The following is an 18,138-nucleotide window of genomic DNA, read 5'->3' on the forward strand; positions in this document are numbered from 1 at the left end:
CCTAAGCATGATATCAATAATCGGTATTTTTTCCTTGCAGCCAACTCTTCATCTGGCAGGCCCACAATGCCCTGTTCATCATCTGCTGCCTCCTGAAAGTCTTCATCTCCCACGTCTCCGAGGAGGAGCTGATGCTCCACTTCTCATATCAGAAGACGGACCCCGGGTCATATGGTGAGCGAGAAGCCCCCTCCTGTTATATATTTAAGATCCCAGCATCTGTCTGCTGTTAGAAGAGAATTTAGCTTTGTTACCCAGATTTCATCCTGCTGAATTTTATGATCTCTCTGGTAGAGATTGGTGCTGACACATCCCCCCCCCACATCCACTGACACATCCCCCCCCCCACATCCACTGACACATCCCCCCCCACATCCACCGACATATCCCCCCCACATCCCCTCTAATCCATCATATGTATACAATAGAATTTCACCAGCCTACAGCCACCACTAGAGGGAGCTCATTGCCTATGGATTGATACTGCTCTCTATTAAATCTGCTCCCCCTAGTGGTCACAGCGGGAATTTTATCAGTGTAAAGTGACCTCGCAGACAAAAAAAAAGTCCAGTTTTTAGACTCGGTTACAATGAAGGCAATGTGAACAAAGTGAAGCACTGAATAAATCGGACAATAGGCGCCAATAGCGCCTGGTGAGCCCCTGTTTCTTAGCCTGGTCAGGTCTTTTTAGCGTAGAGGAATCATTCCTTCTTACAGCAGTACATGTCATCTTATGTCTATGGAGTTATCTCGATATATAAAAGTGTATGTATGTGTTTATCACCAACCAATCACGAAGCATCTTTCATTTTACCAGAGCTGTTCAAAAGAAGCTGAGCTGTGATTGGTTGCTATGAGCAAGTTTTCCCACTTGACAACACCTCAGCAGACACTGACATGGTGGTAGAAATCTAGCATCCCTGGGAACATACGCTCCCAGCCATTGTCTGCCCCCAGAAAGGAGCAGCGAGCACATGACAGAAATGAATCCCCCCTCCCTGCCCATATCCCCATCACACATCCTCCATCCCATAGCCACATCTTCCCTCTTAAAGGGATCATTGGTATGGAAGTCAGGGCAAATCCATCCAGCGCTTTGGTACCTACCCCAGGCCTCTCTTAAAGGGAATCTGTCACCCTTTTTTTCCCCTATTAGCTGTTAGCATAGACATCTGGCTGACTGGATGATGTGGGATATTAGGGGAAGTAGTCCGGTAGCTCTGGCTGACTGGATGATGTGGGATATTAGGGGTAGTAGTCCGGTGGCTCTGGCTGATGAGACGATGTGAGATATTAGGGGTAGTAGTCCGGTGGCTCTGGCTGATGGGATGATGTGGGATATTAGGGGTAGTTGTCCGGTAGCTCTGGCTGACTGGATGATGTGGGATATTAGGGGTAGTAGTCCGGTGGCTCTGGCTGATGAGACGATGTGAGATATTAGGGGGAGTAGTCCGGTGGCTCTGGCTGACGGGATGATGTGGGATATTAGGGGTAGTTGTCCGGTAGCTCTGGCTGATGGGATGATGTGAGATATTAGGGGTAGTAGTCCGGTGGCTCTGGCTGACGGGATGATGTGAGATATTAGGGGTAGTAGTCCGGTGGCTCTGGCTGATGGGATGATGTGGGATATTAGGGGTAGTTGTCCGGTAGCTCTGGCTGACTGGATGATGTGGGATATTAGGGGTAGTAGTCCGGTGGCTCTGGCTGATGAGACGATGTGAGATATTAGGGGTAGTAGTCCGGTGGCTCTGGCTGACGGGATGATGTGGGATATTAGGGGTAGTTGTCCAGTGACTCTGGCTGACGGGATGATGTGGGATATTAGTAGTCCGGTGGCTCTGGGTGATGGGATGATGTGGGATATTATAGTGAATGCAGCTATGTGGAGTGGGCGGGGCTCTACACTTAGCTTTATATATATATATACATATATATATATATATATAATCATTATAATTTGTTATAACTAACCACAGTTAGTTACTATGCCGGGGCAGCGCCGAGCTCTTCAGCTAGTAGATAATAAGTGATCAAACTACTATGGAAGGGGATGAGCGGTGACAGTTGTGCCTTCCAACCCCTGATCTCCCTCCGGGAGTAATGGCCGGACTGCCAGGTTGGTGGGGGGAGGGGGGTCTGACCATCCCAAAAACTGTTTGCCCATTTTTCCCTAATGCTTCAAGATTATAATAAAGCCTAGATAAACCGGGTGATATCAGGGAGCCGACGTTGCTGCCATACTGTGGATTTTGCTCCCTCAACTCTGCACAATGGGCCGCTCAGACGCAGCTCTTACATTGTGCCCGATGATGACTCCTGAGCTGAGACACAGTAGTCTTGTGCTCAGTATGCGCCTTCAGCTTGGATGCCACCATGCTGCTCTGAGATCTGGGATTTTTTTTCATAGTGACTCCTGACTGGAGGACCCTCTAAAGGGAACCTGTCACATCCGTTCCAATCTAACATTTCTGTGTTCCATAGACTATCTTTTATTCTGCCAATGAGGCAGGACCTGTCCGGCGGAGGCATCGCTTCCCCCAGACTAGTTCTGGCCCGGGTCCTGTAATCGCGCCTCCTCGGCTGTGAATGACATCAGCGCTGGACATCTTATGCTTGTGTGTAACGTACCAGCGGTCCTGCATGTGATTGACACGCTTTATACAATCCAGTACCGCCAGCAAACTTCGCTCATGCGCAAGATTTCCGAGAGTTCTGCTGTAAAGGAGATTGCATAGAAGATGTCCATCACACAGCGAGGAGAGAATAGAGGAACCAGGCCAGCACTATTCTGGGGGAAAGCGACGGCCCTCTGGGCTAGTCTGGGGGAAAGTGATGTCAAGTTTATTATATAAATAAATAAATTAATAATAATAATTGGAACTTAAAGAGAACCAGTCATCAGGATTGTGCACAGTAACCTACAGACAGTGTCAGGTCGGCGCCATTATACTGCTTAAAATGATACCTGGTGATGAAATCCGTCTTGTGGTTGTTGTTGTTTAACCTTTTATATGTAGTTTTCTGTTAATGATATGCTGTGGGTGGGCGTGGCCATGGGCGAGGCTTTATGTGGTGCTCTGATTACATATGTATCGGTATGACTTATGATGGGTCACTGATTCCTCACTGACCTGCCCCTTATTTTACATGCTGTGCCGTTAGTGACCTGTGTGTATTGAAAAATCCCCCGAGTAATCGCCATGTGCCCAACAATTGCAACACAAAAGCCATGGTCTGCAACAGGAAGAGGGAAAGAGAGGATGCCGTAGTTCCATAAGTGACCAGTAGGTGGCAGGAGAAGACCTCTCTTTAACAAGTGAAACATTAGATTGTCCTCTTATCCCCCCTTCACCTCTTTCCCCTGTAGGATATCATTGGGGGTTCAGAAAATCTTTTAAGGGAACAGGGCTGAAAAGATCTTCATTACTACATACTATTTTTTTTTTTTTTTATTTTGCTTCTCGACATTTCGACTGCCATCATTTTTTATTATTGATCTATGAGACTTTGTTTTATGTAGGAGAAATTATTATTTTATGGAGGACATTGATTATCTTGTGATTTATGTCTTATTTTTTGCAAAGCGAATTTTTTTTTTAAATAAGGTAGTTTTGGTAAATTTTACTTTAGCATTCACTGTTCGCCTCCCCAGCAGAGCTGATCAGGTGGGGGGGTCTGCTAGCCTCCCATGTAGAGCTGATCAGGTGAGGGGGTCTGCTAGCCTCCCATGTAGAGCTGATCAGGTGGGGGTTCTGCTAGCCTCCCATGTAGAGCTGATCAGGTGAGGGGGTCTGCTAGCCTCCCATGTAGAGCTGATCAGGTGGGGGGGGTCTGCTAGCCTCCCATGTAGAGCTGATCAGGTGGGGGGGGTCTGCTAGCCTCCCATGTAGAGCTGATCAGGTGGGGGGGTCTGCTAGCCTCCCATGTAGAGCTGATCAGGTGGGGGGGTCTGCTAGCCTCCCATGTAGAGCTGAACAGGTGGGGGTTCTGCTAGCCTCCCATGTAGAGCTGATCAGGTGGGGGTTCTGCTAGCCTCCCATGTAGAGCTGATCAGGTGGGGGGGTCTGATAGTGTCCCCAGTAGAGCTGATCAGGTGGGGGGGTCTGATAGTGTCCCCAGTAGAGAGGATCGGGGGGGTCTGCTAGCCTCCCCAGCAGAACTGATCGGGGGGGGGGGGGAATCTGCTAGCCTCCCTGGCAGAGCTGACCGGGGGGGGTGGGGGGAGAATCTGCTAGCCTCCCCGGCAGAGCTGACCGGGGGGGGTGGGGGGAGAATCTGCTAGCCTCCCCGGCAGAGCTGACCGGGGGGGGGGAGAATCTGCTAGCCTCCCCAGCAGAGCTGACCGGGGGGGGGGGGGGGGGGAGAATCTGCTAGCCTCCCCAGCAGAGCTGACCGGGGTGGGGGGGGGGGATCTGCTAGCCTCCCCAGCAGAGCTGGGTGGGGGGGGGGGGATCTGCTAGCCTCCCCAGCAGAGCTGACCGGTGGGGGGGGGGGATCTGCTAGCCTCCCCAGCAGAGCTGACCGGTGGGGGGGGAAATCTGCTAGCCTCCCCAGCAGAGCCGATCGAGGGGGGGGAAATCTGCTAGCCTCCCCAGCAGAGCCGATCGAGGGGGGGGAAATCTGCTAGCCTCCCCAGCAGAGCTGTTCGGGGGGGGGGGGGGGGAAATCTGCTAGCCTCCCCAGCAGAGCTGTTCGGGGGGGGGGGGGGGAAATCTGCTAGCCTCCCCAGCAGAACCGTTCGGGGGGGGGGGGAATCTGCTAGCCTCCCCAGCAGAACCGTTCGGGGGGGGGGGGACCTGCTAGCCTCCCCAGCAGAGCTGATCGGGGGGGGGGGGGGAATCTCTGCATGCCTCCCCTGCAGAGCTGATCGGGGGGGGGGGGGAATCTGCTAGCCACCCCAGCAGAGGTGATCGGGGGGGGAATCTGCATGCCTCCCCCGCAGAGCTGATCGGGGGGGGGGGAATCTGCTAGCCACCCCAGCAGAGCTGATCGGGGGGGGGGGGGGGGGGGGGAAATCTGCATGTCTCCCTAGCAGAGCTGATCGGGGGGGGGGGGAAATCTGCTAGCCTCCCCAGCAGAGCTGATCGGGGGGGGGGAACCTGCTAGCCACCCCAGCCGAGCTGATCGGGGGGGGGAAATCTGCTAGCCTCCCCAGCAGAGCTGATCGGGGGGGGGGAGAATCTGCTAGCCTCCCCAGCAGAGCTGATCGGGGGGGGGGGAACCTGCTAGCCTCCCCAGCAGAGCTGATCGGGGGGGGGGGAACCTGCTAGCCTCCCCAGCAGAGCTGATCGGGGGGGGGAAATCTGCTAGCCTCCCCCGCAGAGCTGATCGGGGGGGGGGGGAATCTGCTAGCCACCCCAGCAGAGCTGATCGGGGGGGGGGGGAACCTGCTAGCCTCCCCAGCAGAGCTGATCGGGGGGGGGAACCTGCTAGCCACCCCAGCAGAGCTGATCGGGGGGGGAATCTGCATGCCTCCCCCGCAGAGCTGATCGGGGGGGGGAAATCTGCTAGCCTCCCCAGCAGAGCTGATCGGGGGGGGTGAACCTGCTAGCCACCCCAGCAGAGCTGATCGGGGGGGGAATCTGCATGCCTCCCCCGCAGAGCTGATCGGGGGGGGGGGGGGGGAGGAAATCTGCTAGCCACCCCAGCAGAGCTGATCGGGGGGGGGAAATCTGCATGTCTCCCTAGCAGAGCTGATCGGGGGGGGGGTGTTTATCTGCTAGCCTCCCCAGCAGAGCTGATCGGGGGGGGGAACCTGCTAGCCACCCCAGCAGAGCTGATGGGGGGGGGGGGGAAATCTGCTAGCCACCCCAGCAGAGCTGATCGGGGGGGGGGGGAAATCTGCTAGCCACCCCAGCAGAGCTGATCGGGGTGGGGGGGAATCTGCTAGCCTCCCCAGCAGAGCTGATCGGGGGGGGGGGGGGGAATCTGCTAGCCTCCCCAGCAGAGCTGATCGGGGGGGGGGGGGGGGGAATCTGCTAGCCTCCCCAGCAGAGCTGATCGGGGGGGGGAGAATCTGCTAGCCTCCCCAGCAGCTCCGTTTTGTTGGGCAAGCACCTGCCGATCATTTCATCTGGGGGTCCGGTAGAAGCATGGGCAGTGTGTCAGTCTCTCTTCTCTACATAGAGCTCACTGAGCGCTGTGCATACAGCAGAAGTGAAGACTCTGGTGAAAATAAACCGCTCCTGTATTCTGCCCAACCTGCTCCTGCCGGACTGCGAGGGCTTTAGTCCCCACACCTATGTTTACAATGAAGTCAAATCAAAGACCAGGACCAGTCGTCATAAATAACATCACTTGGTCCTTATGGGGTTCATTTTTACCAGTATTAAGGTGACCTGTCCCTCTGGTCGTGCGTGGGACTGCTGGAGACGGCACAGCGCTTGGCTTTTTCGGCTGTACTGGTGCCGGTCTCCAGATGGGCAGTAGGGGACGAGCCGTTTCCCCGGGTGCCGAACCTGCAGCGAATGAGCTAATATTTGGGGCGCTGGCCCCAGCTCCAGCCGCAGCTCGGACTGTTTACATTGGGAGGGTTTTGGGCTCCACATCATGTACGGGACCAGTCGGCCTTTCGGCGGTCCGCTTGTATTGTGGAGGAAGTGTGTGGAGCGCAGGGGGCGCCCCCATTGTGCGGCGCACAATACAGACCGGGCAGCAAGAACTCTCCGTCCCTGATCTCATTTCGTAGACTCGGAATATGTGTGCTTTCCTGTCCGGCCGCGGATTGTTTTGTTTTGCTTTTATTCATTTCCCTACATCCCGATCGAGTGTTTCTTTCCTACTTGGAGCCCAGGAATGAAATCACCATAAGACATCTATCAGGAAGGCCGCCCTGTCTGTAGCACCCCGCGGCCGGCTGGTGGGGGCTGACCTGGGACTGCAGGCCTCCTCTGACTCTGAGGAAAGCTGGGTGCTTGCCGGCATCGCAGGGACATGCCGCACATTTCTTTTTCAGACTTCTGATCTGCAGTTGTGCGGTGAAAAGTCAGCAATTTGCAGGATAGGAGTAGAGGGGATATGATGTACTCCTAAATACTGCAGACCCCCAGATACAGAAAACGGCGGGAACCTGTAGGATGAACATTACTGCTGTAACCAGTGTACGACTGTACAGGATGTATGTAGAAGATGTAGTACAGCAACAAACATTACACTGGTGGTGTAGTAATTGTGCTGTCCTACTACACAGACCCTTCATATTCAGAATTGGTGGGATCCTCACCAGTCATAAAGTAATGGGATTTCTTGGTGTATGCCTTTACATCATAACATGGCAAAACCCTTTTAATAGCAAAGGATCCACCAATTACAGTAGATGATGTCACAGCTCACCTCCTCCTCCTGTACAATGGATGGTAGTGGCTGACAACATCTCTATATACAGTAGGTAATCTATGATCCACCATTCACAATAGCTGAAGTCACAGCTTACCTCTTCCTACTGTACAATGTCTGATAGTATGAGATAACAGGAATGCGGGATGCAGTGACGAGCAGGAGGCAGAGCAAGAGTTAAAGGGTTTATTACAGGGGATACTCCACGCAGGGAGAGAAGGGGTTATGAGGGGAGTAAAAGTGAGTATTATATCAGGGTAAGAACAATTGTTCATGAACGGGTAAACTGATCAGTCTGATGGTTTCCGGGCTGTGAAGGCTTGAAATCCCACGGTGGCGCCGTAAGTGACGTGTGAAGTCTCTGGCGTGATCCTGAAGAAAGTTGAGGCACTGTCTCCCGACGAAAGCAGCGTATTCTGGCTCTCCTAGGCGAGGTCCTGCATTCCCGGGGCGATGTACGTGGTGTGACAGAGTCTGTGATACTGCCGGAGAGTGACTCAGTTCAGCGGCAGAGGTGGGGGGTGGTAAACCTACCCGGCTCTGTATGATTCACCTGGTAAGACTTAGGCCGCGTGCCCGTGGCAGTCAGCGAAACGGCGCGGGATGGATTCTCTGTGACAGTGGTGAGCTCATAAGCTGGGGAAATACCACATGGGCCTGAGCTATCGCGTCGCTCCACGGAGAGTGAATCAACCTTCTCCTGCTGCCCATTCTGTCTTCCCGCCTAGTGTCCCGCTTTCCCGCTCACCGTACCTTTTATCCCTGAAACGCCCCCTACTGTTGAGAGCAAACTTTCCCCTCGGCAACAATGGTGACAACCCCGACTGTTCTGGAACCGGCGCAAGACAGATACCTACACTCCTCCTCTCCTTTTGCCTAACATTTCACGGGCGAGTGTTTTTGTAAAATGTGTTGGCAGTCTTCTATCCCTTGGACATATTGTTGCCAAATAAATTGGTCCCGATTGTATCGGTTGGGGGGTATTCCGTCTTTTCTTTCGGAGTGCTGTAAGTCAAAAGGAGTAGCCAAGTTGCATTGGGTGGTCGAGTCAGGTTGCATTGGTGAGGGCGGGAGCATGTCTGTTTCCACTGGGGAGACTCCTCAGGAACTTCAGGTGCTTGTCCCTCCCGTAGAGCTTCAGATTGCTGTTCAGGACTTTCTTCCTCTTCACCATCTACTACGACTGGTGGAAGTACTTCAGTAGCATCTTGCACCTCTTCCACTTGATCAGGATATTTTGACAGGGACGAAGCATATTCCGGTGAACTATATGAGTGGTAGAATTCTCTCCCCCTTCAGGCTGAGTTTTGCCAACGGGTCCTGCAGAGTTGATTCTCCGTTTCACCCGATATGGGTTTCTCTCCCACCAGTTTTCCAGTTTGTCTCGAGGACATTTTTCCCATATTAGTACAGGGTCCCCAGCTTGGAGATCTGTCCCCCCGCAGCGGAGTTCTTTCTGCATGCTCTAATTCCTGAAATCTGGTCCGCACCAGGCGATGCAAAGTCAGTAGACGATGACGATGTTCTCGGACCCAGGTGGACACCCCCGTCCGTGGGTAGTCCTGCTCTGCATCCAGCTCCAGCTCTGTGATCTCTTTCCCTGAATGGCCAAATAGCAAGGTATACGGAGTATAACCGGTGGTTCGATGGGTTTGGTTGTTGTGCACCCATACTAACTCAGCTATGAACTCGGGCTATCGGGTCTTTTGGTCTTCTTCCAGTGTTCTCAGCATTTGAATTAGGGTGTAGTTGAATCGTTCACAGGCTCTATTTCCCTGAGGATGATACGTCATTGTCCGAGACTTCTCGATCTGGTACAGGCGGTGTAACTCTTCCATCACTTTCCCTAGAAAACAGGCCCCCTGATCAGAATGAATTCGCTCTGGGCAGCCGTACACTTGAATGAAATTCTTACAGATGGCATGCATGGCGGATTCAGCAGTCTGATCACGTGTTACAGCGAACTTCGTAAAGTGGTCTGTCATCACCACACAATGCTTGTACCCTTGATGAACTGGCCCAATAGTCAGGTAGTCTATCATCAGCACCTCCAGAGAAGCGGAAGACACAATGGTTTGTGTGGGAGCTCTCTGCTCTTGTGGTTTCGCCAACTCACAACTCCTGTATAGCCTCTCCACTATAGGTCTCTTCCACTACGGCCTTCAGTCGAGGATGATATACTAATCGTTGTAACCACTGAAAGATTTTATCTTGGCCGAAGTGCGCTCCCCTTTCATGTGTTTCTGTGGCCACCTTAGATAACAGCGTCTCTGGAATTACCACCTGCCAGGTGACACCCAGTTCCCATTGTAGTTGGACCTTCCGATTCAACAGTCCTTTTCTCATTTGGAGTCTTTCCCACTGTCGAAGAATCTGTAGAGTCTCTGGAGACAGGCATCTCTCTTTCTCTGACTGGGAAGTTGCTTAGATGTCACCCACTGTCTCAGTTGAGCAAGTTCTCCATTTTCCTGCTGTAACCGAACCCACTCATCACGGGATCGTCCCAAGACAGACTCTTGGGTGAACACTTGCATCTGCTCATGCGTAGCTGCCACCGTCCTGGCAGAATCTCAGAACTTGGGAAACTCCTCATCTTCTAATTCTTCATCTCGGCTGCGCCCAGGTTTTCCATGTTTCTCTCTGAATAAGGCATCAGCATGCGTATTCTCAGTGACTCTCTTGTAGGCGATTTTATATCGAGACTTTGCCATCCTAGCCACCCATCGTTGCTCCAGAGCTCCTAGTTTCGCCTTTTCCAGATGAGCCAAAGGGTTATTATCAGTGCACACCAGTACTTCAGACCCGGATAGGTATTTTGCAAATTTCTCCGTCATAGCTCACACCAACGCCAGCAGCTCTAGCTTGAAGGAACTGTAATTGCCGGGATTTCGTTAGGAATCATGAAGGGACCGACTCGCATAAGCGATCACCCAGTCTCTCCCGTCCTGCATCTGCGACAACACAACCCCAAGTCTATGCAAGCTTCCGTCGGTGTGGAGAATGAATGGTTAAGAGAAGTCTGCATAAGACAACACGGGTGCTTAAGTCAACACCTTCTTCAGATCTTGAAATGCCTATTCCTGCTGTTCTTCCCATTGTATAGACCGGTTCTTGGCACCTGATGGTACTCTCTTTAAAAGTTCCAAGAGCGGGTTCACTATGCGGGTAAAATTCTTCATGAAACGTCAATAATACCCGGTCAGCCCCAAGAACGCTCGGACGTCTTTCACCGTCGTCGGGGTAGGCCAAGCCTGTACTGCAGCAATTTTCTCTCTGGACGGTTTCACTCTTGCAGCAGAAACGACACGACCCAGATGCTCGGTTTGAGTGCGAAACAGATGACATATCTGAGGCTTCACTTTTGAACCGTGTCTTTGAAGGTGACTCAAGACCTGTTCCAGTCTTTGTAGATGGTCCTCAAATGAAGCGGCAAAAACTATGATGTCGTCTAAATAGATGAGTATGACTTGAAAGTTCAAGACCCCTTAACACCTCTCCATCAACCGTTGAAAAGTTCCAAGGGCGTTGGCCAAACCGAACGACATCCGGTTAAATTCATACAGTCCCATGGGAAGTAAAATGGCTGTCTTTGCCCGGTCCTGCTCAGACATCGGTACTTGCCAGTAGCCACTGGCTAGATCCACCTAAAGAATTTCACCTGGTCAGACTTAGGCCGCGTGCCCGCGGCAGTCAGCGGAACGGTGCTGGACGGAATCTCGGTGACAGGGGTGAGCGGACACACAGCTACTCATTGCTCACCGTCAGTGTGCGCATAGGCTGGGGAACTACAGCGCGGGCCTGAGCTATCTGTCGCTCCAAAGAGAGTGAATCAACCTTCTTCTGCTGCGCGCTCTGTCTTCCCGCCAAGTGTCCCGCTTTCCCGCGCACCGTCACTTTTATCCCAAACACGTCCCGTGCTGTTGAGTGCAAAGGTCTGTCCGGGTCAGAAACTTTACCCCCGGCAACAATGGTGGCAGCCCCGACAGACAGATAGACAGATAGATATATATATATATATATATATATATATATATATATATAGATAGATAGATAGATAGATAGATAGATAGATAGATAGATAGATAGATAGATAGATAGATAGAGAGAGAGAGATATATATATATATATCTCTATCTATCTATATGTATATGTATATATATATATATATATATATATATATAAAAAATATCTATCTAATATATAAAGCTCAAGTGTGTGTGTGTAAGTAAGTATGTGTGTATGTCCGGGACTGGCATCCGCACCGTCACAGCTACAGCCACAAAATTTGGCACAGTCACACGTCTGGACCCAGAGAGTATCCTAGATTATGTTGTGAGGCGAAATTTTAACCCTGCGCGTTCCAATTCACCAAACAATTTTGCCCCTATCTACATAATGGGGAAAAAGTGTGTGTATCAAGCACCGCCCCTCATTATGATGTCATAATGGTTGCCATGGCGACGCTGATGTCATCATAGGTTGCAAGCACCGCCGCTCATTATAATGTCATAATGGTTGACTATGGGATGGAGGATGTGTGATGGGTATATGGGCACTGGACTATGGGATGGAGGATATGTATGACGGGTATATGGGCACGCGACTATGGGATGGAGGATGTGTGATGGGTATATGGGCACGGGACTATGGGATGGAGGATGTGTATGATGGGTATATGGGCACGGGACTATGGGATGGAGGATGTGTATGATGGGTATATGGGCACGGGACTATGGGATGGAGGATGTGTATGATGGGTATATGGGCACGGGACTATGGGATGGAGGATGTGTGATGGGTATATGGGCACTGGACTATGGGATGGAGGATGTGTGATGGGTATATGGGCACTGGACTATGGGATGGAGGATGTGTGATGGGTATATGGGCACTGGACTATGGGATGGAGGATATGTATGATGGGTATATGGGCACGGGACTATGGGATGGAGGATCTGTATGATGGGTATATGGGCACTGGACTATGGGATGGAGGATATGTATGATGGGTATATGGGCAAGGGACTATGGGATGGAGGATGTGTGATGGGTATATGGGCACTGGACTATGGGATGGAGGATATGTATGATGGGTATATGGGCACTGGACTATGGGATGGAGGATGTGTATGATGGGTATATGGGCACTGGACTATGGGATGGAGGATGTGTATGATGGGTATATGGGCACGGGACTATGAGATCGTGGATATGTATGATGGGTATATGGACACGGGACTATGGGATGGAGGATAATTATAATTTGCTATAACTAACCACAGAAAATTACTATGCCCGGGCAGCGCCGGGCTCTTAAGCTAGTGTGTGTATGTATATATATAATATCTCTAAAACTTTTTTTTTTTGTGTTGTGGGTTTTGTCAGGCCGGGTGTCGGATTTTGCGGGCGTTGCTGCTCGACGTCTCGCCCCTGGGTTGTGTGGCCTGTGACAGTGATTCCAGGCCATGCGGTCAGTGTGGCAATGATCACGGGTGCATTTCTTGCCCACGTTGTGCACTGCATTGCTAATATTAAAACATTTTTTTTGTTCTTTTTCCTTAAGCCATTGAAGAATTACTAGTATTTGGATCCCACTCCCTCCTGTCCTGGTGTTTTCCTTACCTCCCTCTCGCTCCCCAGGGAGAATCCACTCTCCTAATTCCTCTTCAGTCTTGACAGCGGCGGGAGGTACAGGGGAAGCGTCTCATAAAGACGACTGCGGAGCGCGCACAGGGGCCCTGCCAGCTCTCCGCCACAAAAATGCTTGGCAAAACGAGAGGAAGATGGCACTCGAGGTCAGGCCGCGATGGGCGCAATGAGCGGCAGAGTGGAAAACTCTCCGGCTGCAGCTGAATCATACAGAAAGTGTGACTGGATTAAATCATAAGACACAGAGATGTGTCAGGAGCGGCCGCGGCCTCAATGCTCCATCTGTGTCCAGGGCACACATTGATCTCCTGTTAAATAGCTGACACCAGTCTCAGCGCTAATGGAAATGTAGATATTAAAGAGAAGCACTTGTAATTGTACTGACGCCGGGGATCCTGGCACCGAGCACAGCGCCATATGACGGAATAACCTGGGCTTACCTGGCAATAAACCAGAGGAAAACTAATGCTGCTTCATCTTCCTCATTCTCAATACTGCCGCTCACAGATGGCAATATGATAGTAGTTATATTCTTGTTCATAGGGAGCAGTATTATAGTAGTTATATTCTTGTACGTAGAGGGCAGTATTATAGTAGATATATTCTTGTACATAGGAGCAGTATTATAGTAGTTATATTCTTGTACATAGGGAGCAGTATTATAGTAGTTATATTCTTGTACATAGGGGAAGTATTATAGTAGTTATATTCTTGTACATAGGAGACAATATTATAGTAGTTATATTCTTGTACATAGGGAGCAGTATTATAGTAGTTATATTCTTGTTCATAGGGAGCAGTATTATAGTAGTTATATTCTTGTACATAGAGGGCAGTATTATAGTAGTTATATTCTTGTACATAGGGAGCAGTATTATAGTAGTTATATTCTTGTACATAGGGGAAGTATTATAGTAGTTATATTCTTGTACATAGGAGACAATATTATAGTAGTTATATTCTTGTACATAGGGAGCAGTATTATAGTAGTTATATTCTTGTACATAGGGGCAGTATTATAGTATATTCTTGTACATAGGGGGCAGTATTATAGTAGTTATATTCTTGTACATGGGGCAGTATTATAGATTCAAGATTCAAAGAAGCTTTATTGGCAGGACTAAATACACATTAGTTTTGCCAAAGCAGGTGTACAGAAGGGAATAGGGATAGGGACTGTAGGGATGTTGGGAAGGGGCTGTAGGAAAGGGGCTGTAGGAAAGGTGGATGGGGCAGATCCAGGATGGGGCTATAGAAGTCCATGGCATAGGGAAGGTGGATGGGGGATTGGGACATATCCAGGGTGGGGGCCATAGAAGTCCATGGCATATCATAGTTCTCTTTCTTGCAGTCTGACATTCACTCACATATTGTGCTGCTATCTCCACTGCTCTCTCTTCTTCCCCCAGCAGGATGTATGTTTTCTCTTCCTCCTTCATGGTGGTGAAATCCGGGAAGAGATGTGAGAGTCTCCTGAAGTGAGTGTCCCTCACTGCTGAGTACTTGGAGCAGTGTAGCAGGAAGTGGGTCTCATCCTCCAGAGCCTCCTGGTCACAGTGTTGGCACAGTCTTTCCTCCCTGGGCTTGTAGCTCTGCCTGTGTCGGCCGGATTCGATGGCCAGACTGTGGGCACTGAGTCTATACTGGCTCAGGATCTTGCGGTCTTTGGGGTCCGGGAGTTTCTCCAGGTATGGAGCCAGTCTGTAGTCTCTCTGTAGACTCTGGTACATGGTCAGTTTCTGTGAGCTGATGATGTCGTTCTTCCAGTCACTTACGTACCTCTCCTGGCCTTCGTCTACCATCTTCCTGATTCCGGCTTTTGTCAGGTTGTTGTGATTGGTGTTCTGGTCAGGCAGTATTATAGTAGTTATATTCTTGTACATAGGGGCAGCATTATAGTAGTTATATTCTTGTACATAGGGGCAGCATTATAGTAGTTATATTCTTGTATATAGGAGCAGTATTATAGTAGCTATATTCTTGTACATAGGAGCAGTATTATAGTAGTTATATTCTTGTACATAGGGGCAGCATTATAGTAGTTATATTCTTGTACATAGGAGCAGTATTATAGTAGTTATATTCTTGTACATAGGAGCAGTATTATAGTAGTTATATTCTTGTACATAGGGGCAGTATTATTGTAGTTATGTTCTTGTACATAGGGGCAGTATTATAGTAGTTATATTCTTGTACATAGGAGCAGTATTATAGTAGTTATATTCTTGTACATAGGGGCAGTATTATAGTAGTTATATTCTTGTATATAGGAGCAGTATTATAGTAGCTATATTCTTGTACATAGGAGCAGTATTATAGTAGTTATATTCTTGTACATAGGGGCAGCATTATAGTAGTTATATTCTTGTATATAGGAGCAGTATTATAGTAGCTATATTCTTGTACATAGGAGCAGTATTATAGTAGCTATATTCTTGTACATAGGGGCAGCATTATAGTAGTTATATTCTTGTACATAGGAGCAGTATTATAGTAGCTATATTCTTGTACATAGGAGACAGTATTATAGTAGTTATATTCTTGTACATAGGGGCAGCATTATAGTAGTTATATTCTTGTATATAGGAGCAGTATTATAGTAGCTATATTCTTGTACATAGGAGCAGTATTATAGTAGTTATATTCTTGTACATAGGGGCAGCATTATAGTAGTTATATTCTTGTACATAGGAGCAGTATTATAGTAGTTATATTCTTGTACATAGGAGCAGTATTATAGTAGTTATATTCTTGTACATAGGGGCAGTATTATAGTAGTTATATTCTTGTACATAGGGGCAGTATTACAGTAGTTATATTCTTATACATAGGGACAGTATTATAGTAGTTATATTCTTGTACATAGGAGCAGTATTATAGTAGTTATATTCTTGTATATAGGGGCAGTATTATAGTAGTTATATTCTTGTACATAGTGGTAGTATTATAGTAGTTATATTCTTGTACATGGGGGCAGTATTATAGTAGTTATATTCTTGTACATATGGGCAGTATTATAGTAGTTATATTCTTGTACATAGGGGCAGCATTATAGTAGTTATATTCTTGTACATAGGAGCAATATTATAGTAGTTATATTCTTGTATATAGGGGCAGTATTATAGTAGTTATATTCTTGTACATAGTGGTAGTATTATAGTAGTTATATTCTTGTACATGGGGGCAGTATTATAGTAGTTATATTCTTGTACATAGGGGCAGTATTACAGTAGTTATATTCTTATACATAGGGACAGTATTATAGTAGTTATATTCTTGTACATAGGAGCAGTATTATAGTAGTTATATTCTTGTATATAGGGGCTGTATTATAGTAGTTATATTCTTTGTACATAGGGGGCAGTATTATAGTAGATATATTCTTGTACATAGGGGCAGTATTACAGTAGTTATATTCTTATACATAGGGGCAGTGTTAGGCTGTGGTCTCATATTGCGTTTTTGCAGCTTTTTTGCTCTTTTTTTATGCATCTGAATTTTAAATCAATGTGGAATATGTAGGAGCTATATAAATAAAGATTAGTATGCAAATATTAAGCTGAGTCTTAGGCTGTGTGCCCACGATGCGATTTTTAAGTGTTTTTGCCGAGATTTTCGGCGCGAAAACGTTAAAAAGAAAAACTCGTACAGAACGCCCCCCATGCATTCCTATAGCATTCCGCACATGCTGTACTAATGCTGCGCTTTTTTCCGCAGCGGAATCGCATCGCGGAAAAAAACGCAGCATGCTCATTCTTTTTGCGGAATTGCCGCGATTTCGCACCCATAGGAATGCATGAGAATCGCTTACTTCCCACATGTGGCTATGCTCACCATACGCAAAGTTAAGCGTCTCGTGCAGTTGGTACCCACGGTGTGGAGGAGAGGAGACTGTCCTCCAGGCCCTGGGTACCATACCCCTGTAAAAAAAAAATAAAAAAAATCGGGGTATATTTATCTTCCGACGTCCCGCGCTGCCATCCCGGGCCTCAGCGTTTCCAGTAATGCCTTGCGGCAAGGTCCTGTGATGACCTAGTCTCGCTTTACTCTAGCGGTCTCGCGAGATCGCTATAGCAACGTGAGACCAACGTCATCACAGGTCTCGCAAGGCATTACTGGGAACGCTGTGGCCCGGGATGGCAGCGCGGGACGTCGGAAGGTAAATATACCCCGATTTTTTTTTTTTTTATTTATTTTTTTTTTAACATTCTATCTTTTGCTACTGATGCTGCATAGGCGGCCTCAATAGCAAAAAGTTGCTCACACTTGTCAAACACTATGTTTGACGAGTGTGACCAACCTGTCAATCACTTTCCAAGAGATGCTTCAAATCGCTTGGAAAGTGCTTGATTTTCGCACACAAAAATCGCGGCAAAAACGCGAACATAATCACGGAAAAATCGCACGGAAAAAAACGCGCGTTTTCTGGGAAGGAGTCCGGTTTTGAGTGTCCGGTTTAAAACGCTACGCGGGCCCATAGCCTTACAGTACTAGCAAAGCCTGAGATTTCAGAATTCTTATGTACATTTGTTTCCTGACTGAATTGGAAAAATTCTGTGTTTTTTAAAATTGCAGCATGTCACTTCTTTCAGCTTAAATTTCTGCATATTTGCAGTGTTTTCCAATCCATAGGAAACGGTGGATAAGTGCAAAACTCCGCAAAAAACGCAGGCATCTGTTTTTGCTGCCTTTTTTGGTGCAAAAGCCTTGAAGTTGCATCATGATATTTTGGGGTCAGCATGTACAAGAGACAACAAAAATGCAGCAAAGCCTGCTTCTTTTTTTGTTACCGCTTTGAGCAGGTTTTGCCTTCAGAAAAAAAAATGCAGCAAAAACGCATTGTGTGAACATATCCTTCTAGTATTTATATTCTTGCACATTGGGGGCACTGTTAGGCTATGTTCACACGTTGCGTTTATGCTGCGCTTTATATGCAAATGCTTTCTAATTAAAAGTTGCATTTTGCAGTACCTGCAGAAGCTATGAGATTTCAGAAATCTCATGCAACACACATTGGGTCTTTTCCGACTGAATTGGAAATCTGCGTTTTTGAAAACTGCAGCTTGTCTTGTTTGGGGACCCTCCTGGACCCCAACAATGATAATTGATATGAGAGTGTGATTCCAAATCGCCTGTACTCCTTATGGCTGTAGA

General features: G+C 48.3%; 1 protein-coding gene across 1 annotated transcript in view; it reads left to right on the plus strand.

Moving 5' to 3' along the window:
* DYM (dymeclin) overlaps window positions 1-18,138 on the plus strand; it is a gene marked incomplete at its 5' end in the record, with an annotated part of 271,700 nt that overhangs the window by 824 nt on the left and 252,738 nt on the right. The window contains one exon of the mRNA XM_073584839.1: window positions 41-174. Coding sequence (XP_073440940.1) covers window positions 41-174 — 134 coding nt within the window. The remainder of the gene's footprint in view (window positions 1-40; window positions 175-18,138) is intronic.

This window comes from Dendrobates tinctorius, unplaced genomic scaffold (assembly GCF_039654945.1).
Source record: "Dendrobates tinctorius isolate UK_male_01 unplaced genomic scaffold, ASM3965494v1 ptg000085l, whole genome shotgun sequence".
Classification (NCBI taxonomy): domain Eukaryota; kingdom Metazoa; phylum Chordata; class Amphibia; order Anura; family Dendrobatidae; genus Dendrobates; species Dendrobates tinctorius.